This window comes from Mandrillus leucophaeus, unplaced genomic scaffold, assembly GCF_000951045.1.
Source record: "Mandrillus leucophaeus isolate KB7577 unplaced genomic scaffold, Mleu.le_1.0 Scaffold44, whole genome shotgun sequence".
Classification (NCBI taxonomy): Eukaryota; Metazoa; Chordata; class Mammalia; order Primates; family Cercopithecidae; genus Mandrillus; species Mandrillus leucophaeus.
In genome coordinates this window covers 100,785-125,061 of record NW_012104698.1, presented here as the reverse complement: position 1 = coordinate 125,061, position 24,277 = coordinate 100,785, and the positions used below count along the sequence as shown (strand labels likewise).

The window sequence follows — 24,277 nt, the reverse complement described above, 5'->3', positions numbered from 1 at the left end:
TAACCGGCAACTGTGCTTCATCCAAGGAGGACTGGAAGGGGCTAATTTTTCAATAGAAAGTTCCATGAAGGGAAAGGGAGAGACCTCCCGGCTGCTTCTCCTGTCCTGCTTAGACAGTGCTGTTCCGCCCACGTCCACAGAAGTAACCTCAGGACATCCGCTCAGGTCCCCCAAACCCAGAGATCGGCCATCCCTATCTTCCTGCACGACAGGAGCGGCTGGGGCCCCTCACTGCGTGCAGCGATAAGAACCAGAGGGGGCACAAATGCTTCCAACCGATGCACGGTTCACACTAAACAGACCCTGGGCTGTAGTACGCAGTCAGGGCCAAGCCCACATGCACAGCACGTCCTCAGGGTGACCCAGAACTTCTCCGGGGCACTCACTTCAGAGACTCTCCAGCTCCCTAAGAGGTGGGCGGCGGGCAGGGCGGCCAAGAACCCCACGGCGGGTGAGCGGGCAGACTACGCTTCACAAGGAGGTCTGACTTGAGGGGGTCTTTTGTTCTGCACCCAGCGCAGAAGAAGGCACGAGAAGGTGAAGCTGATGGAGGGGCAGGAGCAGATGCAGACCCCCCCAGCACGAGACCACCTGGCCTAAGCCACAGGCCTCAAGCTCTACGCTGAAAGCTACGGAAAGGCACGTCTACGGTAAAAGCAGCACCTCGCACTGCCGTGGCAGCTCTGTCATCCTTTGGGGAGCAACACACTGTGCAAAGGACACGGGGACCCCGTTTTAACGGTGGGGGGCCCGGAGCCACCGTGGCGTGGGGGCTGCGGGCGGGAGGGGAACAGAGCGAAGCCACCTCCTCCCGCCCTGCCCCGCCCGCTCAGGTCAGAACACAGCAGCACAGGCGCGGTTTGTGTCCTCGCTGTCCTCTGGCACCCACGGAAGTCTCCCTCTGGGCCTGCTCCTCGGCTGCCTCCCTTTGCACACCTGCTGCGGACGCGAGGGGGTCCCAGGGCCCGGGTGCCCGAGGTCGGTCCTGCTCGCCCTCCTCCTCATAGAGAGAGTGAGGCCCATGTCTGAGCAGAGAGGCAGGCCGGGGCGGCTTCGGCGGGCGGAAGCTGGCAGGCTGGGCTGGCAGGGCGTTCTGGCCTCTCCGCATGCGTTCCTCAGCGAGGGCATCCTCGTCGGCCACACCTGCAAGCACAGTGGGAGAGAGACGGCCGTGAGTGAGCGGCAGCCGGCCCCGTCCAGAGCAAGGGTCTCCCTGACAGACGCGTCATCTCTGGGGAGGAGAAAGAGGTTATCGCCTTTCTTCAGTGGCACCACTGGGGCCAGAACTTAATGCTCCAAGAGTGGGAAAAGAGTCATCTGAAAATCACCCCTCTCTCTCCTGAAGAAGCGGCTCCCCGCCCCACCAGCTTTGGCACAACCAACACGCCCCTTCCAAGAGCGAGAGTGCCCCCCTGAAATCACAGCCCAGGGCTGACAAATTCACTGTCAGAATCAGCCAGCTGGGCCACCCTGGGGAAGAAAGGCTCTGGGTCCAGCTGGCCATTTCATCCTCCGAGTCCACACACACAAGACACCCCCTCTCCGCCTCGTGCTGGAATAAATCTGTGGCCGCGGCAGCGGTGCCCACGGGAGCCACAGCTCCGCCCAAGGCAGGGCCACGCCAGTGCAGCTCCAGCTCTGGCCCCGCACAACACACACACACCCCCAAGACAGGCCAGCTCCTCGATGCTCTGAAAAGTTGTGCTTTTATTAATCTTTTGAAACACAGAAAAAGTCATTGGAAGGCTGTGCATTAAAAAAAAGAAATATAGGCCAGGCGCGGTGGCTCACGCCTGTAATCCCAGCACTTTGGGAGCCTGAGGTGGGCAGATCATGAGGTCAGGAGTTCAAGACCATCCTGGCTAACACGGTGAAACACCGTCTCTACTAAAAATACAAAAAATTAGCCGGCCGTGGTGGCGGCACCTGTAGTCCCAGCTACTCGGGAGGCTGAGGCAGGAGAATGGTGAGAACCTGGGAGGCGGAGCTTGCAGTGAGCCGAGATCGCACCACTGCACTCCAGCCTGGGGGACACAGTGAGACTCCATCTCAAAAAAAAAAAAAAAGAAATACAGAAAAAATGTTTTGAACACTGATGGATACGAGGAATAAAAATAAGAAAACAATATTCACAGAATGATCTCCACTGTGATTCTCTGAAGGTGTGAGTGACAGTCGCTGTGTGGATGTGAGGGAGGCAGCGGCAGCTCCAGGAGCAAAGCGTGTGAGGCCGTAGCTGGTGGGTTCCTCGTCCTTCTGCAAACTCTAAAATGTGTCTAAAACGTGTCACACCCAGCACTTCGGGCCCCGAGCCCTGCGCAGATGGAAAGCAAGGCAGACCCCTCCCGTGGCACAGCACGGAGTTTAAGCCAGAGGCGGCCCGTCCTCCTCACTTCCCCGCCGGCACTAAGGAGCACTCAGCCACTGAAACGCGCCTGAAACGCAACGGACTGAGATCGACGGACATTCAGGAGCTTCTCCAATTAAACTGGCCCATAGGCCACTTCCATGCTGAGTGCCAGGCCCGGGGCCCGCCCCAGGAGCTCAAATGTGATCACCCACAACGGAGACAACTGACTCTGAGGTCAGGAAGGAACCTGCTCTCAGGCTGTCCCCTCAGGCCAGGCTCTGGTCCTTGGAGACCACGATGGTGATGCTCGCCTAAGGAAGACCCTCACACGAGTGCAGAATTCATCTCCAAGGCATACCAAGACCTGGGCAACTCGCAACCTGGGGCCTGCGTGTCCCCAGAGGGGAGGGCAAGCCTCACAAAACCCTAAAGCTGCAGCACGGCGCCCACAGGGCTCGGTCGTTTCTGGAACTCAGCAAACCCAAGAGGAGGCGCAGGCCTCAGATGTCACCTTCTACCCCCATCCTATTTCCCCACACTGTGAACACAGAATGTGATTTTGGGGACCATTTAACCATGCAGGCTGTGAGGCTTCACCTATGACACCCATTGTCAACACCGGCCTGCACGTCCTTCACCTATGACACCCATTGTCAACACCGGCCCGCACATCCTGCCAGGGGACCCCAGGGCCCCTGCTGAGATGGCTACACCAGGAGAACACACGCATGTCTTGGCATCACGCGGAACTGCTGAGCTGAGAGGGGTCACCTAGCCCGGGGCCAGTTCTCCCCTTGGGAACTCCGTGTGCTCATGGGCAGAATGAACAGGTGGCAGGGCTGCTGTCTGCGATTCTATGATGTGAGTGAAGGAAAACAGCCCCCAGCACACAGGCCGTGCGCGCGGGCGTCATGCACACACAGCACTTCCTGAGCGTGCCCGCGGCAGGAGGAAACATGCAGGGTCCCCTGACCAGGTCCCAGTTGCAGGCTGGGAGCGAGGAGGGCTCTGGGACAGGGACACCCAGGACGCAGCTTCTCAGCAAACCAAGGCTGTTTCCCAGCTGCCTGGACCCTGGCAGGAGAGCGGGACACATGGAGACAGTGCTGCGAACTTGCTGTTGTGTGGCAACATGGCTTCCAGATCTGACACGGAAACTCAAAGGGGCAGGCTGCCCCGGTGACACCTGTGGACCCTGGACCGTCCCAGCCCCTTGGACACCAAGGAGAGACTCAGCACAGCTGCTCCCAGGGTACCACGTCCCACCTTGGAGGGAGAGAGGAGAGACGAGGGGACCCACACACACAGCAGCAAAGGGCCAACCGGAACCTGCCGGTGCCAAGCCCGTTCCCGCCTCCAGGAGGATTACACCCAATACTCCGCCATGACTTTGAAGATTATACTTTGCCAACTAATGTAGAACATTTGAGAAAAAAATTTAAAGTTTCTGGTGTGTGACACACTGAACTGGACCCTAAATATCCATAGCTGAGAAGTCTTCCCCGGCACAGTGATGCAGCAAGAGCTCTGTGACTGCCACCAGAAGAGCCACCCACTGCCTGGCCCAGCCACACACCCCAGTGCCCGGGAGCTTCAGAGCCAAGCGGGAGCCGCTCACCCGCCCCACTCTATGGGAAGGGAAAAGGGGGGCAGGGTAACCCCACACATCCTGGCTCATCCTGGCTCTGGGACGCCCAGTCTCGCTGCCGCTTGAAATTACGCACTTCCAGGTCAGCTGCAGTTGGGAACCCCCGCCTCCCACTGTCCCCCGCACCCCTGGTCCGCAGGTGAAAACACGCCCCTGGGCGGGTGTCCAAGGACCCGTTTTCAGAGCGCTGTGGGTCAGCCGGGGCTGCCATCGCATCACCTGGGGGCCAGGCTTCCGGTCCAGCCTCAACCAGGGCTTCCCGCCCTCAAGGTCCGGCGTCCTCCTTCAGAGCTGCTCTGGGAGAGGTTCTGCTTTTACCGTCTGTTTAGAAAAAGGCCCCGCTGAGACTTAAGACTGATACTTTGAAAATGAATATTGAAGACACCTGCAGCATCCAAAGCTCCCTGCATCATCTCCTCAGAGGCTGAGGCCACTGGACAGGCACGGACGGTGCACTCCTTCTAACCCTGGGCCGCTGAGCTGGCCAGCTGCGGGCTCAGAGCAGCCCTGGAGAGACTGGGGGAGAAAGGTACAGGCTCCACAGCCACATCCACAGGGCAGCCTGGCTCCTGCGGATACGCCTGCATCCCTATCCTCTCCTGCACGGCTCAGCCGCTCCGCCCCCGGCCAGGTCCCGGCAACACCCAGAAGCCTCCCTCCCCCCACTCACTTTGGAGGAGGGCTGGGGCTGGCACACGTGGCAGGTAGACAGCAGCTGCTCAGGTCTGGTCTCTCGGCAAACCCTTCTGGCCCCAGTGGTCAGACACAGTTCTGTGTCCTCAGGCCAAGCACACAAGGGACTCCCCAAGGGTCTGTGTCCCCAGGCCAAGCACACAAGGGACTCCCGAAGGTTCCCATGAAACCTCGTGGTTAGTGAGGTGCCAGGAAAAGTGACTTGAGGAAAGAAGACGAAGGTGGAGGTGAGGACCTCCTTATCACCTGGAGAGTCACACAGCACGCCGCTGCTCCAAACCCCCACACTGAGCCTCCCGTGGGCACGGTGCACGGCTGGCATGGACAGGGAGCGGCCGCCTCCCGGCTGGGACGCAGATGTGCCAGCAGGGGTCATCAGCTGTCTGACAAAAGGGACACACAGTTGGTCTGAACAGGAGGACGACCCGACTCGGCCTCGATGGTTCTATCTGTTCACGGCCAAGGCTCTGGGCGTCCTCCTGCTGCAGCCGCCCCAGCTACACGCCGGCACTGCTGGAGGCTCTGTTCCCCACCTCACTGGCAGGCGAAGCCATTGCCTCCAAGGTTCTAACCTACACTGTGGATGGAGCTTTCCCACCCCACTGCCTCCTACAGCTTTCCAGCAAGAAAAAATAAAAAAGAGAAAGTGGCTGGAGAGCAGTCGCAGCAGGCAGGACGGACAGACCGGCTGCAGGAGAACCGGAACAGGCACCGCCCCACGGCCCTTGCCCTGGACTCGGCCTCCCAGTCCCTCCCAGGCCCAGCATTATCCCATCTCCCTCCTGGCCACAATAGGATCAGCCCCGAGGTTCAGGTTTCATTGCTGCAGGATGCAGCCTGGTGCAGTCTGTCAAGGTCCCAGGAGACTGCATGGTGAGCTCCAGGCCATGACAGGCTCTCCAGAGATGCCCCAGGGCCTCACAGGCAGTGGCTCTCCGTGTTCAGGGCTGACAGGGCCACCGCGTGAACCCTGGGAACCCCCCAAAGAGTAAGGCAGGTGTTCTTAGCAACCCTGCACCCCGGCCCATCCGCCTCCCACTCACAACGAGGAAGGACCACGAGGAGGAAGGAGCTGGGGCTGCTGATGCTGAGAAACGTGCCTCACAAGATGTGGGAATGTACAGACCCGCACTCCTGCCAGCATCCCAGGACGGGACAAGCCAGCCTCATGCACAGCCTGGAAGCAGGCGCCACGCGGAGGGCCGAGGAACACACAACTCAGCACACTTCCCACAGCAACACCCTCTCCCACGGCAAAGCGCCCCCAGGACATGCTCTCGAACATCCTGCTAGAGCTCACGCAGCTATCGCACAACACGTCCTTGTGTGATTCAGGATTTCCCCGCCACACCACCCTCTTATCTCTACCATCGCTGCGTCCCACGTGCGAGAGGACCTGGAAGGCTGGCCTGTCGGTGACCCAAGGACCCTGCTTCCGGCGCTCCACATGCCTGCAGTTCTGAGGATTCCACCAGTCCTCTCGTGTGGGGAAGGGCCCAGACCACATCAATGTGTTCACACAAGTAACTGTTACACCAATCCTTTTAAAAACACTGCACAGGCTGGCGCAGTGGCTCACACCTGTCATTCCAGCACTTTGGGAGGCTGAGGCAGGAGGATCACCTAAGCCCAGGAGTTTGAGACCAGCTTAGCTTCGAGATCAGCTTGGGCAACACAGAAAGACCCCATCTCAGCCCGGCGCGGTGGCTCCCGCCTATAATCCCAGCACTTTGAGAGCCCGAGGCGGGCGGATCACTTGAGGTCAGAAAAGTTTGAGACCAGTCTGGGCAACATGACCCCATCTCTCCTAAAAATATAAAAATTAGCTGGGTGTGGTGGCATGTGCCTGTAGTCCCAGCTACTCAGGAGGCTGAGGCATGAGAATCGCTTGAGCCTGGGAGGCAGAGGTTGCAGTGAGCCGAGATTGCACCACTGCACTCCAGGCTGGGCAACAGAGCGAGACTCCTTATCAAAAAAAGACAGACTCCATCTCTATCAAAAAAAAAAAAATACAAAAATTAGCCCAGTGCGCTGTTGCACGCCTACAGTCCCAGCCACTCTGGAGGCTGAGGTGGGAGAATTACTTGAGCCCAGGGGATCAAGGCTGCAATGAGCTGTGATTACACCACTGCACTCCAGCCTAAGTGACAGATTAAGACTTTGTCTCAAAAAAAGAAAACGAAAAAACAAAACTGCACAGTAGGTCTGGAAGTGTCAGCTCACACCTGTCATCCCAGCACTTTGGGAGGCTAAAGTGGAGGCTAAAGATCACTTGGGCCCAAGAGTTTGAGACCAGCCTGGGCAACATAGTGAGACCCCATCTCTACAAAAAAGAGAAAAAATTAGCCAGGTGTAGTGGTGTACGCCTGTAGTCTCAGCTACTCGGGAGGCTGAGCTGGGAGGATTGCTTGAGCCTAGGAGTTCGAGGCTGCAGTGAGCTGTGATCGCACCACTGCACTCCTGCCTGGGTAACAGAAATCCTGCCTTAAAAAAAAAACCCTGCACAGTAGGCTGAAAGGTGTTCCTTCCCACCCTCAAGAAACAGCCAGTGCCCCTCGCTCGACACTGAGGCTCCTGGGTCAGGGTGGACAGGAAGGCACTGCAGTCTCTGGAGCAGCCTCTGGTTCCGCTGGAAGTCCACACAGGGTGGGCCGCACTTCCCCCTAAAGCCCCGGGGCAAATGTAACCGCTCTCCTTGGTTGCCAATTTGGGAAACAAGGTATTGTGAAAGGACAATGAATCTCGGGACCCCAAAATCACTCAGCTAAAGGGAGAAAGCAAGCTGGGAACTGTGTTGGGCACACCTGCCTCCCATTTTATTCCTAAAGAAGGTGGCTACAGCTGGGCCCAGGGGTGCACGCCTGCAGTCCCAGCTACTCAGGAGGCTGAGCTGGGAGGATCGCTTGACGTGAACTCAGGAGGCGGAGGTTGCTGCGAGCCGAGACTGCACCACTGGACTCCAGCCTGGGCAACAGGAGTGAGACAACGTCTCAAAAAAAAAACAAAGGCCACACACGTCCCTCACAATTTGTGCACAAGGAAATTCCCTGTGGGGCTCAAGATCTTTCCCCTAGAGCAGTTGTGTGGGATTTCACCCTGGCAATGTGAGTGGACAGCTCACCTTCACAGGTGCAGACAAAGGACAGATCTCAGTCATCCCTCTGCTCCCCGAGACAAACGCGTATCTGACTGCTTCCTCTGCCCTGTTGTTTCACGGAGCCAGACTAAGGCACACGTGGCCCTTCCCCTACCCCCTCTCACATGTGGATTGTATTTTCAGTGAAAGGCTGATCAGAGACTCAACAGAAAGCAACGATTTGTCTTATCCACCTATGACCCGGAAGCCCCCAACCCCACTTCCAGCTGTCCCACCTTTCCGGAACGTACATCTTGTGTGTAGGGACGTCTCATGTCTCCCCGAGGTGCATAAAACCAAGCTGTGCCCCGACCACCTCAGGCACCTGTCGTCAGGGCCTCCTGAGGCTGTATCACGGGCACGTCCTCAACCTCGGCAAAATAAACTTCCTGCGCTGACTGACACCATCTCAGATACTCCTGGTTCACAGTACGAAGGCAGACCAGAAGGCTGATGGAGAAAGTAGGGGTCCGTGGAGTTTCTCCGTGGCCCAAGGTGATGACTGCTCCCGATTCTAACAACGTTCCAGTTTACCCTGCCCTGGAAAAGTGCAGGTGTCAAACAGTGGCTTCCTTTAAATAAGAAACCACAGGCTCCATATTCCTTGTTTTAAATCGGGGCCACCCATGCACCGCAGGCCCCTGGGATGGAAGAAACAGTGACCCCCCATGACACACTGCTACTTCTCCTGCCATGCCCCACCCACAACCCTCCCCTGGGACCCAGCTCCCTCAGCCTACGGAGGTGGAGGCGGTGTGAGCAGTCTGGCCAGCCCGGGAGGTGCTAGTCTCTGAATAGAGATGGATGCCCTGAGTAGCGTGACAGCGCCAAGCTCAAAGCACACATGGCCCTGCGGCAACCACAGGTCACCCCTTCACCCCACGCCTGCCCCGTGCTGTGGCCAGCATGCCTCCTAACTCAAAGCACACATGGCCCTGTGGCCACCACAGGCAACCCCTTCACCCCATGCCCGCCCCATGGCCAGCAGGAGAGCATGGCAGGTGGTGGGGGACTCGCTGCAGGCCAAGCCACTCAGCAGTGGGACTGTGCTGCACCCGCCACTGCATGGGCAGCATGTGTCCCTTGGAAGCATGGGTGTCCGTGGAAGCATAGGTGCCCGTGGAAGGGGTGCAGCTCAGAGAAGAAGAGGTGCCTTCCCTGTGCTTCCACTGTCCCCTCATCTTTAAAATGAGGACAAGGCCAGAGTGGACCCCGCCTAGGATCCCTGCACTCTGGGAGGCCAAGCAGGGAGGATCACATGGGCCCACGAGTTCGAGACCAGCCTGGGCAACATAGGGAGACGCCATCTCTATAAGAAAATACAACGAGGATGAAACCCAGCTATCAAGGCTGAGTGCGGCAGAACCGCTCTCAACACAACAGCAGCCTGAAGAACGGAAGCCACAGAGAGTGGACAGGCTCCCCCCGTCACAGCGGCCGAGGGAAAGGAGCCCTCAAGGCTTCTGCTAAGATGAGCAGCCTGTGGGCTCCGGGCTCCAACCATTTGAGAGGGTCCACATCCAGGAAGAGCCGGCCTCTGGAACAGAGAAGGCAGGCGGGGCGCCGGCCCGCTGCTGGGGAACTGGAAAGGTCTGGGAGGGGCGCATGGAGACAGCGGCAGGAGGGCCACTGCTGCAGAGGTCAGGGCATACTCACGCCGCCTCAGTCCCCTTTCCACCTCTGTTTCTAACAGGCAGGAATTTCTTTATTGCGTGATGCTTCACGTCACAGCTCTCTCCCCTTAGTTCCACTCACCTTGACACATTTTTATACCTGATTTACTTCCCCTGTTATAGGCTGAACCGTGTCCCCAAAAACTCACACACAGACGTCGTGACTTCAAATCTACATTCGCTTTTAAAAACTGCTACATCCACCATATGAACAGGTCTCTGTGCTCTTTCCATTCCTTAAGAAATATAAATTAGGTTGGTTGGGCGCAGTGGCTCACGTCTGTAATCCCAGCACTTTGGGAGGCTGAGGCGGGCAGATCACCGGAGGTCAGGAGTTCAAGACCAGTCTGACTAACATGGAGAAACCCCGTCTCTACTAAAAATACAAAATTAGCCGGGCGTGGTGGTGCACGCCTGTAATCCCAGCTACTCGGGAGGTTGAGGCAGGAGAATCACGTGAACTCAGGAGGCGGAGGTAGCGGTGAGCCAAGATGGCACCGTTGCGCTCCAGGCCGGGCAACAGAGTGAAACTCCTTCTCAAAAAAAGAAAGAAATATAAGTTATATAAATCATGTGCGCGACTGAAGAGCTCTGACTGCCAGCAATCCTTTGATACAGGAGGAGCAGCCCAGGTCACAGTAAGCCCTGCAGGAGGTGAGGGGCTCGGGGTGGGCCAGAGCAATCAGAGGCGAGGAGGCCCGTGGCTGCCGGCACCATCAAAACCTGGGGCTTCTGCACAGGGCGGGGCCACAGCGGGTAAGTCCCTCTCAGGAGTGGTTTTACCTCACCTCCCCCTTTAAGACAGACAGAGGTCATCAAACCTTTTCGGCTTCCTAGAAATCCAGAGTCAAGGGTCACAGCCACACACAGAAACAAGCCAAGGGCTGGCCAGGGTCGGGGCTCCAGTGCCACCTACCTTCCACGCCTTTGTGACCTAACGTTGGTGCCTAGGGCCCCTCTGCAGGGTTCACAGTGACCAACTCACTTCCAGAAAGATCCTTCCATGACCCACTCATGTCTCGCCCACCCCAGTTCCCGCCCTGCCTCAGGACCCGTGTGCCTCATCCACACCCTCGACTTCCACCCGGGCTTCATCCCAGACGCACAGCCAACACACCAGGCGGACGCAACAGCCCCGGCGGTGAGCCTGCTGAGGAGACACCAACCACCAGCGACGGAGGCCGCAAGACAAAGGTAATTCCAGCGCCAAGAACTTAAACACAGCCCACCCGAGGGTCAAGTGCCCCTTCTCAGTAGAAGCTCCTGCCAAGTGTTGGACCCGCCTTTCGAATGACGCCTAACAGGAGGATGACCAGGACGGAGCCAATGGTCACACCGAGGAGAAGAGCTCGGTGCCAGCGAAAGCTCTCCACCAGCAGGCCCGCTGCAGAGCACGCATCATGGTGCACTACCCACGAGCGTGTCCACAAAGGTGCGGGGACCCAGGCATCCCCGTGCTCAGACTTCCCTACACACGAGCGTGTCCACAAACGTGCGGGGACCCAGGCATCCCCATGCTCAGACTTCCCTACACACGAGCGTGTCCACGAAGGTGCGGGGACCCAGGCATCCCCGTGCTCAGACTTCCCTACACACGAGTGTGTCCATGAAGGTGCGGGGACCCAGGCATCCCTGTGCTCAGACTTCCCTACACACGAGCGTGTCCACGAAGGTGCGGGGACCCAGGCATCCCCGTGCTCAGACTTCCCTACACACGAGCGTGTCCACGAAGGTGTGGGGACCCAGGCATCCCCGTGCTCAGACTTCCCTACACACGAGTGTGTCCATGAAGGTGCGGGGACCCAGGCATCCCCGTGCTCAGACTTCCCTACACACGAGCGTGTCCACGAAGGTGCGGGGACATGGGCATCCCAGCACCTCATGCTCAGACTTCCCTAGAACTCGCCTTCCCGTTACTGCAGCTCACAAACCAAAAAAAGGCAAAACCAACTGTATTAAGCCTTATCAGTGATCAATATCTACTTCATGTTTTGGCTTTACAAAGGCTTTACTGGGTGATACAAAACACTGCATTTTCCCCTACTAACAAAAACTTTGAAGACCTGCATCCTAAGCTTACCTCGTGCCGATGTTCTCCTGACAAAATACAGGCCGGGCGCGGTGGCTCACGTCTGTCATCCCACCGCTTCGGGAGGCTGAGGTGGGTGGATCACCTGAGGTCAGGAGTTCGAGATTGGCCAACATGGTGAAACCCCATCTCTACTAAAAATACAAAAATTAGCCGGGCAAGGTGGCGCACACCTGTAATCCCAGCTACTCCAGAGGCTAAGGCAGGAGAATCGCTTGAACCCAGGAGGTGGAGGTTGCAGTGAGCCACAAATGTGCCACTGCACTCCAGCCTGGGCAACAGAGCGAGACTCCATCTCCAAAAAATATAGATAGATAGAGATATAGATACATAGTCACACACAGCTTAGCAAGAGGGGTATGTTAGGTGATGTCACCGCATTCAGGCCTAGAAGGCACGGCCCACTCCACACCCAGGCTGCAGGGCCCGGCCGACTGCTGCTAGGCCGCACACCTGTGCCACCATCCCAACACTGAGCGCTGCAGGCAGCTGTAGCTCAATGGCAAGGCTGCAAACCTGGATCACACGCAGTGAAAATGCCGTCCTAACCTTACACAACCCCCGCAGTCTACGTGGACCACCACTGGCCAAAATGTCCTCACGCGGTCAGGGCTGGTCTTTAGCACCAAGCAGGGGCAGGGTCACTCTCCTGGCACCTACTCATCAGGAGGGGAAAGACCTCGCTTCCAGGCATAAGCGTCACCAGACGGGGCAGGGGACAGTGGGGGGCCACATGGACCTGCCCTGCAAAAGCTGCTCAGAACCTTCCAGTCAAGCAACCTGACTTGTGCAAGATCTCACACGAAGAACCCCCAACAAACTTGTCAGTGGAACTTCTACAAACATCCTTTAGAAAACAACTCAACTTTCTCACAAATTAACCTAAAATTCCTCAAATTAAAACCAAAAAAGGGCATTCACTGCCATTCAGTCTCACCCTCCTCGAGTCAACACCACTTTCTGAAAGCCACTTTCTAAAATCTCTATATAGCCTTTTAAAACTTTCCATGTAATACCATTAATTACTCTTCTTTGGAAATTTACCACTAATTGTTTAAACAATTTTAGTTTAGCAATTTGTCCTGAAAAGGCAATACACATTAGTTGTAGAAAAAACAACAAGTCACTTCTAATTCTACAGCCCATAGATAATTTACTGTTTGGGTATAATTTCTGCTTCTTCCTGTGCGTGAATTAAATATTAAACCTTATAAATTACTAAAATATAGGCTGGTTACAACGGTTCAAGTTTCTTTTTATTGGGGGAACTAAATATACCAGAAAACATCCTGTTTTGTAACCACAGTTAAATAAAATTTAAAAACAGAAACAAGATCTGCCAGCATCCCCCCGAGCCAAAAACACACTGAAATCATCGAGAAGCTATTAGAGGAATGTTCCGCAGCTGCCGCGGGCATGGCCATCTTATCGGAGGCTCCAGTTTCTTCCCCAAATGGAGTCTGAATGGAGTGCAGGAGCCTGGCTGATAACACGCAGATGAAAACAAACTGCAGATAAAAACACTTTTCCCAAACACGCACAATCCACGAGGCCCCTGGGGAGACTGCTCCTTTCTTTGGCTTTTTTGAGAGATTGGGGGGTTAGTCCCTACTTACACAAATGAGGAATACCACTTACACACTGCAGATTGTTCAAACCACCAAAAACGCATGCCTGGCCCATCAGAAGATCGGCTCATTCGAACATTTAATGTGTGCCGGGCACTGGGGACACCCAGCAAGACCCTGCTCTCACTCCTCGGGAGCTCAGTGGTGGACAGACTTCAAACAACGCAGCAAGGCGGTGCTGTCTGCACTCTGCAGATACAAAGGCGCGTGGAACAGCCCTGCAACGGCAGACCCCGTCTGCTGGGGAAACACTAGGAACCTGGCTTCAGCACAGGACAGAGCAGCTACGAAGGCTGAACAGGTTTTTGTTTTGTTTTGAGATAGAGTCTCGCTCTGCTGCCCAGACTGGAGTGCAGTGGCGTGATCTCAGCTCACTGCAAACTCCGCCTCCCAGTTCAAGTAATTCTGCCTCGGCCTTCCGAGTAGCTGGGATTATAGCGTGGGCCACCACGCCCAGGCTCCTGAACAGTTTTAAACAGGAGAGTGACTTGCTTTTGCCAGCCACATGATGGGCTTGTGACATAGAAGCTGAATTGAGAAGCAGGAAGGGCAGAGGTGGGGAGGAAGAACAGGTGCCACAGTTAACCCTTCATGGCTACTTATGAAGAGGTGGCTCCAGAGAAGGAAGATGTGAAGGTTGGTTTGGAAGTAACTACTGCAAGAGCGCACTGGCTGATGGCACGGGGACGTGCCCAGGGTCCAGCTGGGAGAGGGATGGTGGCACGGGGGACACAGGAGGAAATCAGAGCACGGGTGAAGGCTGAGGATGAGGCGGAAAGTCTCCTGTTGGATTCCCTCCAGCATAAGAGGCTCACGAAGCACTGCCAACAAAAGGCCGAAAGATTCCCCAGAAGCGCTGCTGGGGTTGGCATTCCCACTCGTGTCAGAGCTCAAACCACCACCGCAGCGATACAGAGGTTCCGGCCCAGCAACTGCAGGACGCCGTTCACCCACACCGCCCCCTCCTTGGCTGGACGGCCCTGACTGGGTCTGACTCTTCGGTGGCTCCTGGGGCTGGTGCACAACACAGGTTCAAGGAGAAGCCAGATGCTTGTGTGAGTGGAGGCCACGTGCTGAGAGTCACCACCTCAGTGCAGCTCATCAACCTCCCAGGAAGCACACAGCGCGGGTTACTTCTCGAGGGGTAGCTACGGACGCACGTCCACGCCGCGTGCACACGTCCACATCAGTGAGAGCGGTGTGGACAGCATCCCTCAGCTGAGTGTGAGGATAATTCCAGGAGGACCTGGAGTGAGGCACACTCAGCTACCACTGGCATCATGCCCCGTGGCAGGTTCGGGACCCTTTTCAGATGGAAACCAACTAACGCGCACTGTGGGGTCGGCCTTCCCATGTAGAAAAGGAGGCGGGCAGTGGGTGTTTATGCCTGAAAAACCCCTTAGACTGGAACTGTCTGAAGTTCCTCAGTCTCGGGGCGTACACTGTGGCCTCCCTTCCCAGAGCTGGGTCCCTTTGAGTTGCGCCCATTTCCCAGGAACTCACAATATACAATACCCTGACAAAGAGTTTCCAGGGCTATGAAAGCTGGAAATTACAGCCTTTGGTCATGTTTTAGTATGGACACAGCTGCGGTCCACGGAGTACCCCAGAGGGCAGCAGAGAGAGTGGACTCACACACTGAGAGCAGAGGAGGGGGCCCAGGGTGCAACGCGGCCTCACCCCACAAGGCCAGGCCTCCTGGGGCTCCTCTCCCTGCGGCCTTGGGCTGCCTGTCCCCACGGCTGACGGCATGGTGCTGGGTGGGGTGCCTGGGCTTTGTGGGAGGCAGAGAGAGGAAGTCTTTAGTTCCCTGTTTCTAGCTGCCCACTACATAAAGTCTAAGTGTGATTTTTATTCAAGGAACTCTTTATAAATGGCACCCTAGGCATCTAAGCGTCCTCAAGAAACACATCGCCCTGAGACTGCCCCGCTCCCTGGTTAGGCTGTGGCGCTGGAGGGATTTAACTGTTGCCCATTTTTATCAAGATGGACAAAGGGCACCATAATTAATCATTAAAATAAATCTTGAAAAGGAACATGGGGGCCAGGCACAGTGGCTCACACATGTAATTCCAGCCCTTTGGGAGGCTGAAGCGGACAGACTGCCTGAGGTCAGGATTTTGAGACCAGCCTGGGCAACATGATGAAACTCCATCTCTACTAAAAATGCAAAATATTAGCCAGGCGTGGTGGTACACACCGGTAGTCCTAGCTATTCAGGAGGCTGAGGCATGAGAATTGCTTGAACCCGGGAGACGGAGGTTGCAGTGATCAGAGTTTACTTCACTGCACTCCAGCCTGGGTGACAGAGTAAGACTACGTCTCAAAAAAAAAAAAAAAAAAAAGGCCGGGCACAGTGGCTCAAGCCTGTAATCCCAGCACTTTGGGAGGCAAAGGCAGGTGGATCACTTGAGGTCAGAAGTTCGAGACCAGCCTGGCCAACACAGTGAAACTCTGTCTCTACTAAAAATACAGAAAGAATTAGCCGGGTGTGGTGGCACAGGCCTGTAATCCCAGCTACTGGGGAGGCAGAGGTTGCAGTGAGCCGAGATCGCCCCCACTGTACTCCAGCCTGGCTGAGAGAGCACGACTCCGTCTCAAAAAAAGAGAAAAAAAAAAGGTAGAATGAATGTTGTGACTTTTGTAGACTCATATATTCACAAAATTTTATTTTTCTAAAGACATCTAAATCTTATTCCACATAAAAATGTAATGACAAGTCATTCTAGTTTCTTCTCAGAGCTCCTCAGTCTTCCCATCAGGGACTTCCATAAGAAGGCATAGCCCACCCCAGAATTCAACCTCCAGCTGCCTCTCCTGAAGCTCATCAGAGCTGAGAAGGCCTGAGCTCAGGAGCCCAAAGCTATGCTCCTGCATCTGTAGGAAAAACAGAGAAGCTTCCCATGCAATTCTCTTTAAAAGAAAGACAAAAGCAGAACTAGATGTGTTAATGTTAAAACTCAAATAACAGAGGAAACGATGAATTCATGTTAAAGCTTTTCATTCAGTTGCTACGGCTTTAACTACATTAAGTGGCCAGATGTGCCCATCACCAACCCTCCCCAGCCCCCTCCCAAAATGCTGCCCATAAAACGTAGTGCTCTCAAGTACGCTTCCAGCCCTGGTAATACCAGGTGGGGAAGACCAACAGCTAACTCTGCTTTCTGCGGGTTTTCTTGTGCGGGCCGGGGTACAGGGTCTTGCTCTGTTGCCCAGGCTGGAGTGCCGAGTGGTGCAAACCTGGCTCACTGCAGCCTCCATCTCCACCAGCTCAAGCGATCCTCGCACCTTAGCCTCCTGAGTAGCTGGGACTAGAGGCACGCGCCCCCACACCCGGCTAATTTTTTCTGTTCTTTGCGGAGACAGACTCTCACCACGCTGCCCAGGCTGAGCTCAAGCAATCCACCCACCACGCGGCTCAGCCTCCCAAAGTGCTGGAACTACAGGTGGAAGCCGCCACGCCTGGCCCACTTTCTGTATGGTTCTAAGCTCCGCTGAGAAGTGGGGACAAAATCTGGTCTTGTGATGTGTTGCTTCTCCTTCACGAGAGAGAAATCGCGCACGTCCTTAAGAAATGTACTCATGATGGGTTAATACCACGAAAGTTCCTCCCCAAAAAAGCAGCAGACAAGCAAATCATTAAAAATTAAATCACAATTCATCACGGAGGAAGGACAAACTGTCCACAGAGGAGGAATAAGTGAGGCCACCTCACACAAATGTTCTAGATGGATTCATATTTTCAATTTTTTTTTGAGATAGGGTCTCACTCCATTACCCAGGCTGGAGTGCAGTGGCATCATCACGACTTACTGAAGCCTCGATCTCCAGGGCTCAAGCGATCCACCCACGTGGCCACTCAAAGTGCTGGAATACAGGCGTGAGCCACCACGTCTGGACTTAAACTTTTTTAAGGTAGATACACAGGAGCAGCATTTCTTAACCAAGTAGAAAAAAGCCCAGTAGAATACAAGTTCACAGAATTGACAAGGCAACATTTGCTGTTTCTTAACCCTTCCTTCCAAAAAACAGATGCCATATGGGTTATGCATTGAATGAAAATAGAAATTTAAAAGAACAAGCGACTTTTTTAGAAATCAACAAAAATCTTTTACAAGTCAAACTTAAAAGCAATTCTTAAAATTCCTATTAATGAACAAAAATGCTACAAATAAATATTCTGCAGAAGCACAACTAACCAGAAGAATAGGAAGAAAAACTTAGGATAATAATTAGATATTCTATCAGAAAGCTATTCTTCTCAAAGAGAAACTAAACCAACAGGAGAACACTCGGAAGCCTTTACGCCGCGGACAAACGTGAAGGATGAGAAAGGCGTGTGATCACAGGCCTCAAAACCGCGCGGACACTTCCAGTGAACACGTAAATTAGCAAACTGATATGAAAGAAAACCCCTCAACAAACCACAGCTTGGGAAATCACTACAGTTTTCTGAGAGGTTCCGAATGTTCCCAACACAAAGCAATAAACTGTTTGAGGTGGCTCTGCCATTCACCCCAATCTGATCGTCACCCACTGCACACACGCGCCCCACAAATACGTACAATTACTAGCCACAGTTTAAAAACATTTTTAATGATTACAAAATACCAGTAACTAGGAAATGTGCCAGAAACAAATGACTTCACGGGCAGCTGAACCTGGTGTTGGGGTAGGCAGGGCACAGACGGCTCCCAACTCACCCTCAAGATCACAGGGCCGGGAGCCTCACCCTCTGTCTACACAATCTAAAACCCAAAGTAAAATCAAGGTACAAGAGAACCCAACAGTGCCATGTAGAGGAATTTTTGGTCATAAACACAGTAACTAATCTTTCTCAGAAACATAATCACACAGTAAAATACTAAAATCAGCCTGCTGGAAAACAACACAAAAATACTTATATCAATAAGAAAAATAAGCCGGGCACGATGGCTCACGCCTGTAATCTCAGCACTTTGGAAGGTCGAGGCAGGCGGATCACCTGAGGTCAGGAGTTCGAGATCAGCCTGACCCACATGGAGAAACCCTGTCTCTACTAAAAATACAAAATAAGCCAGGCATGGTGGCGCATGCCTGTAATCTGAGCTACTTGGGAGGCTGAGGCAGGAGAATTACTTGAACCCGGGAGGTGGAGGTTGCGGTGAGTCTAGATTGCACCACTGCACTCCAGCCTGGGCAACAAGAGCGAAACTGTGTCTCAAAAAAATAAAAAGGGGAGGGGGAGTAAATATGAGAAAATTTATAGAGTTTTCCAACTGTAAAAAATATGATATTCCAATTCTTTTTTAAAATCAGAATAGGCAAGGCGCTGTAGCTCACACCTGTAATCCCAGCACTCTGGGAGGCCAAGAAGGGCAGATCACTTGAGGTCAGGAGTTCGAGACCAGCCTGACTAAAATAGTGAAACTGTCTCTACTAAAAATACAAAAAAATTAGCCAGGGGTGGTGGCAGGCACCTGTAATCCCAGTTACTCAGGAGGCTGAAGCAGGAGAATCGCTTGAACCCAGGAGGCAGAGGTTACACTGAGCCAAGATCAAACCACTGCACTCCAGCCTGGGCGACACGGCAAGACACCATCGCAAAAAAATAAAAATAATAGAATAAAATCAGAATACCAAGACTGAAGTGATGAGATAAAAAGCAATGTAAGGCGTACCGACTTCCTGGTTTTCCGTAACAAGTTAGAAAAGAAAACACACACAGAGGGCATTCCCAGCTTCATGTAGTGATACACTGAAGAAACGTGCACACCTACGTATTAAGACAGCACTTTACAGCTGTCTGTAAAACAGGACGTTGAAAAAAAAAAATTACATTGTCACATGGCTCTCGGGTGTCAAACGCTCTCCCAAATCTACATGGGGTGTTCCTCACGGTGACTGCACCTTTCATCTGAAAGCATGACGAAGACTGGCCTAGAAACGAGCTGGAAACGAGCTGCGTTTCCAGATGCACTGCCATCCATACAGGGTGCAAGAAACCAGATGGGACGAGAGTCCAGCAGAAACGTGGTGGACAATGCGGGCAAGAAGTCTGGGACAAAGCTGGCTGTTTTCCACACAACCACCTTTCCAAGTAAATAAAAGTACACACACACAGGAGTACAAAATAAAAATATGGGGCAGTTTCGTTACAGGCACACGCGTGCACACACACGTCTGTGTAAATAATTAAGACTACCACACAGTAAGTCACATGAACAAAAGGAAAACGGGGGGAAAAAAAAACACACTTTCAACACAGCAGGCCACGGACTAATCAACTAGTACGTAAAGGGCTCCTATAAAATCAGGAGAGTAAGTCCACAGAAAAAGAGGCACACGCAGGTAACACAAGATGCTTGCCCTAGATAGCCAAGATGCAGATTTTAGAAATTATTGACAGTACTAGCAAGTGTGACGACACAGACCCCAATCCATTGTTGATAGGAGAAGACTCCTTCTGAGAAATCATTTTTGACTTTTTTTTTTTTTTTTTTTTTTGAGACAGGGTCTCCTTGTTGCCCAGGCTGGAGTGCAGTGGCACAATCACGGCTCACTGCAGCCTCACATCCCCGGCTCAACTGATCCTCCCACCTCAGCCTCCCGAGTAGCTGGGACTACAAGCACACACCACCCCAAGCCCAGCTAATTTTCTATTTTTTGTAAAGACGTGGTTTGACCATGTTGCCCAGGCTGGTCTTAAACTCCTGGGCTCAAAGTAATCAGCCCACCTCAGCCTCCCAGAGCGCTGGAAATACAGGCACGAGCCACTGCGCCTGGTAACCTACCAATTTTCAATGCACACGTTTCTCAAGCCAATTGCTCAACTTCTAGGTGCCTAATTTAACAAAGTGCTCCTACAAGTACGTAAGACTCTACACAAATACCTTAAATATTACATGGAAAAGGACACCAACGCTTTGCCAGGCTCCACAGGAGACTTGGGCTGAGACCCAGTGGCTGCTAACTGCCACCAGACATCAGCCATGGATGGGGACAACTGTGCCCAGCCACTCACTAGATAGACCACTCATGCTGGGCACAGACCCCAACTAGGGGAACTTGTCTTTCCTGCTTGTCAGGGACTGGCAGGGAAGGCTCAGCCCCCAGCAGCCACCGCGGGAGACCGTGCCCAGTGCCAATTCATCTGTGCCGGGACCGCTGACCCATGGACATTGAAAGATACGGCTGAAAAGACTCGTGGAAAATAGTTTCTCGTTCGAGTTCTGGATTTGACTTTCTCAGAGACCTGGCATTACGTAAAGCAGCCCTGGAAGTTTTGGGTAAGAGGTTATTTGGCCTAGAGCTGACGAGCAGCAAAGTTCTCAATTTGGCGGAAATGCATGTAAGAAACGTGTCTTGCAGGCCGGGCGCGGTGGCTCACGCCTGTAATCCCAGCACTTTGGGAGGCCGAGACGGGCAGATCATGAGGCCAGGAGATCGAGACCATCCTGGCTAACATGGTGAAACCCCGTCTCTACTAAAAACACAAAAAAATTAGCCGGGCGTGGTGGCGGCGCCTGTGGTCCCTAGCTACTCGGGAGGCTGAGGCAGGAGAACGGCGTGAACCCAGGAGGCGGAGCTTGTAGTGAGGCGAGATGGCGCCACTGTACTCCAATCTGGGCAACAGAGCGAGACTCCGCCAAAAAAAAAAAAAAAGAAACATGTCTCATGCAGGCTGCAAACTCCACAGTTCCCTGACGACCACACCCCGAGCTTCTGCTCCGACTGCTGTTCCTACCAGCAATGTCCTGACATTTAGTGTAAACTGCTCTGGGCCGGGAGTGGGGGCTCATGCCTGTGATCCCAGCACTCTGGGAGGCTAAGGGGTGAAGCGCTTGAGCCCAAGAGTTCAAGACCAGCCTGGGCAACACGGCGAAAACCCCGTCTCTACTAAAAAATATAAGAAGCTAGCCAGGCGTTATGTCACACACCTGTAGTCCCAACTGCTTAGGGGCTGAGGTGGGAGGAATGCTTGAGCCCAGGAGTTCCAGGCTACAGAGAGCTGTGACTGCACCACTGTACTCCAGCCTGGGTTACAGAGCAAGACCTGGTCCAAAAGTTAAGTAAAATGTAAAATAATATAAAGGAATGAATGAATGAATGCTCCAGGCCTCAGGAGCCACGTCTCCCCCACACACCATTAGCAATGAGACCCTGTCGTTGGGCACAGCACTTCTTGCCAACTCAGGGCAGCTGTGGGAAGACAGAGGAAAATGTCACCTCTCAGACCTCCCAGCACAGCGCTGACCCCACGGGAAGCAAACCACATCCCGTAGGTGAGACCGGCGGGAAAGAGGCCCCACCCCACATTTCTGCAACAGTGTTTCAGCACCAAAGCCTCCTTCAGAACACCTCCAGTCTCTATGGTTCCGGAAGTTCTGGGAGTGATTTCCCACCAGTGCCTGAACGGCAGTCAGTTCAGTAACTGGCTAGGGGGAAGAGGTAAGGACAAGGTGGGGGAACGGGATGACAGTGCTGCCCCGTTTAAGAAAGAAACCAACCTAACAGGGCAGAAAAGAACACTATGCTAGCAACTGCAGTGTGCACCAACGAGACTGTGGCATCGACACTACACAGGCATTTGCTAGTCAGGGCTCCCCGGAGTGGAGAATCTTTGTAAGCCAAGACGCAGGTCCTTCTGATCCACAAGGCAAGCTTCCAACAGCAGGCTGGGCCGCAGGCCACACAGCAGGAGGGGTGTGGGAGTGAGGCCCTGCTCTACTCTCCAGGCAGCCAGGGTCCAGGGCATCTCTGAATCAAGGGCTGTGGGACGGCAACCACCATCGGGGTTTCTGCAGCAAGATGCTTCCAGGGCACACCTGCCAGGACACAGCAGTAGCAAGACAGACAAGAATTACTGCCTTCACAGGACCTGCATTCCTGTGGGAGTTGCGCTCCAGGGCAGGAATCTTCTCCCTATCAGGGTACAGGGAAAAGGGCAAAGCGCATTCGGGGGTCTCAACCCCTGAGTCTGCAACTCACCCAGGCCACAAAGCTCAGAGTCGAATCCTTAGTGAACAGTTAGGTAACACCGACTGATACCCTGCACAAAAGTCAGCAAATACTGACCAAAGCACAGAAGCCAAGACAGGCTTTCTGATGCCCAATCATAAACTCTGCCGTCTCTGGAAATCAGTGACGTCTAGATTTCTAACACAGGAATAGCTGCTGTGACATTCCGTCTTTTCACCTTTTTAAACAGGAAGACGAAAAAACGTAGCCAAAGACTTCGGTCTACCCCATTTCAACCACTGGTCACACTTTAGTACCAAGGCCTACATCTAGTTCCCCCCACGTCCCTAGAACAGCTAGGAATACCATATCCAAAGGCTTTGAAACCAAGACCCCAAAGGGTAAGATCTCATACTTTCATCTTTAAAAATACGAGCAGTGGGTTATGTAATTCAGCCCCCTCTAGACCCCACTAAATCAAGTATTCAAATCAACTAATTTTGTGCTTGAAAACCTCCAGAAATAATATCTGCCTCCATTCTGTTACTGAACATGCTAATGGCTAAATTTCAACACCGCTGCCCATCAATAACAGAGAGAATATGCCAATTATTTATTACTGTTGAATCCTCTGCAAATAAAAATGTTTCTAATTCATTCCGTAGTGGTTAAAACAAGATCAGTATTCCCTGAAGAGAAATGATAGCTAGAAGGTGATCAAGACAGGATAAGCAGGCATTTTTAAAGCTTTAATTAACAAACAGAAACTAAAATGGGATTGGAAAGACAATCATCCCACAATGTTCCTCAAGCGTTACCACACTGTAAGGAACATTTACTTCAGCACGCCAGGTGCACAGGTAAGTTTAGCAAATGGTGACACTAACTCCACCCACTTCTAAAAGCTACTTACTGGAGGACATCCAAGAGAAAGAGCGAGTCACCCACGATGCCAAGATTGACTGACATCTTTCAGATGATTTAAAACCCTGAGTTTCCAAAATCAAGCCTGGAATCTTTGGAGTTTAAAAAGCTTAAATTTTATAAAGGATAGAGATATAAGGAATAATCCATCACTGAATTAAACCAACGGGGGCTGGGGAACTACAAGGAATAGGAAAACAGGAGATGACAAAAACACAGATTATTGAGCCTTCCAGACAAAAGGATGCCAAACAGCGATTAAAAAACTACAGTTTGGGTACAACATACACTGCTTAGGCGACAGCAGCACCGACATCTCAGAATTCAACACTGTAATATAATGCATCCACGTCACTAAAAACCACTTACCTCCCCAAAAGCTATTGAAGTATTTTTAAAAATTAAAGACTTTAAAAATAAAACTTAAGACTCTCAAACAGGGACATTGAGCACAAACCAAAGACAGCAGACGCACATCCCAGAATGGCTGGGACCATATGGGGCCATGCACAACCAGGTATGTGCCATTAAGGAGCGTTCAGCTTCCTATTTTCAAAGGCGCTTAACACTACAGAAAGTAAAGAGACGGTTGACTTTACCAGAAACTAATTTAAATCAAATGCTATTCTTATTCCAAGTCATCATTTACTTGAGTGATGCTGTCAATGCTCAAAGCCATTTCCTAACTTTTCAAAGCTGCTCTCATGCACACTTAGACTGAATTCTCTAGGAATAATCTTAACAGGGTTTAAAAATCAAAGGTGTAAGATTTGACAGCAACAAATAGGTTTTTTATTCTATTAGTAACTTAATAAAATTACACTTCTATCAACGGAAGAACAGAATAAAAGTAATTTTCTCAGCCAGGCGCAGTGGCTCATGCCTGTCCAGCACTTTGTGAGGCCAAGGTGGATGGATCACTTGAGGTCAAAAGTTCCAGACCAGCCCTGACAACATGGTGAAATCCCACCTCTACTAAAAATACAAAAATTAGCTGAGTGTGGTGGCAGGCACCTGTAATCCCAGCTACTCAGGAGGCTGACGTAGGAGAACCGCTTGAACCCCGGAGGCAGAGGTTACAGTGAGCCAAGATCACGCCACTGCACTCCAGTCTGGATGACACAGCAAGACTATCTCAAAACTTAAAAAAACAGTAATCTTCCCAAGTACAAATGAATGCTCCCTCCCCCTCAAAA

General features: G+C 52.9%; 1 protein-coding gene across 1 annotated transcript in view; it reads right to left on the bottom strand.

Moving 5' to 3' along the window:
* Positions 1-24,277, bottom strand: part of DNAJB6 (DnaJ (Hsp40) homolog, subfamily B, member 6) — an 89,942-nt gene that overhangs the window by 7,924 nt on the left and 57,741 nt on the right. The window contains exon 9 of the mRNA XM_011993989.1: positions 937-1,143. Coding sequence (XP_011849379.1) covers positions 937-1,143 — 207 coding nt within the window. The remainder of the gene's footprint in view (positions 1-936; positions 1,144-24,277) is intronic.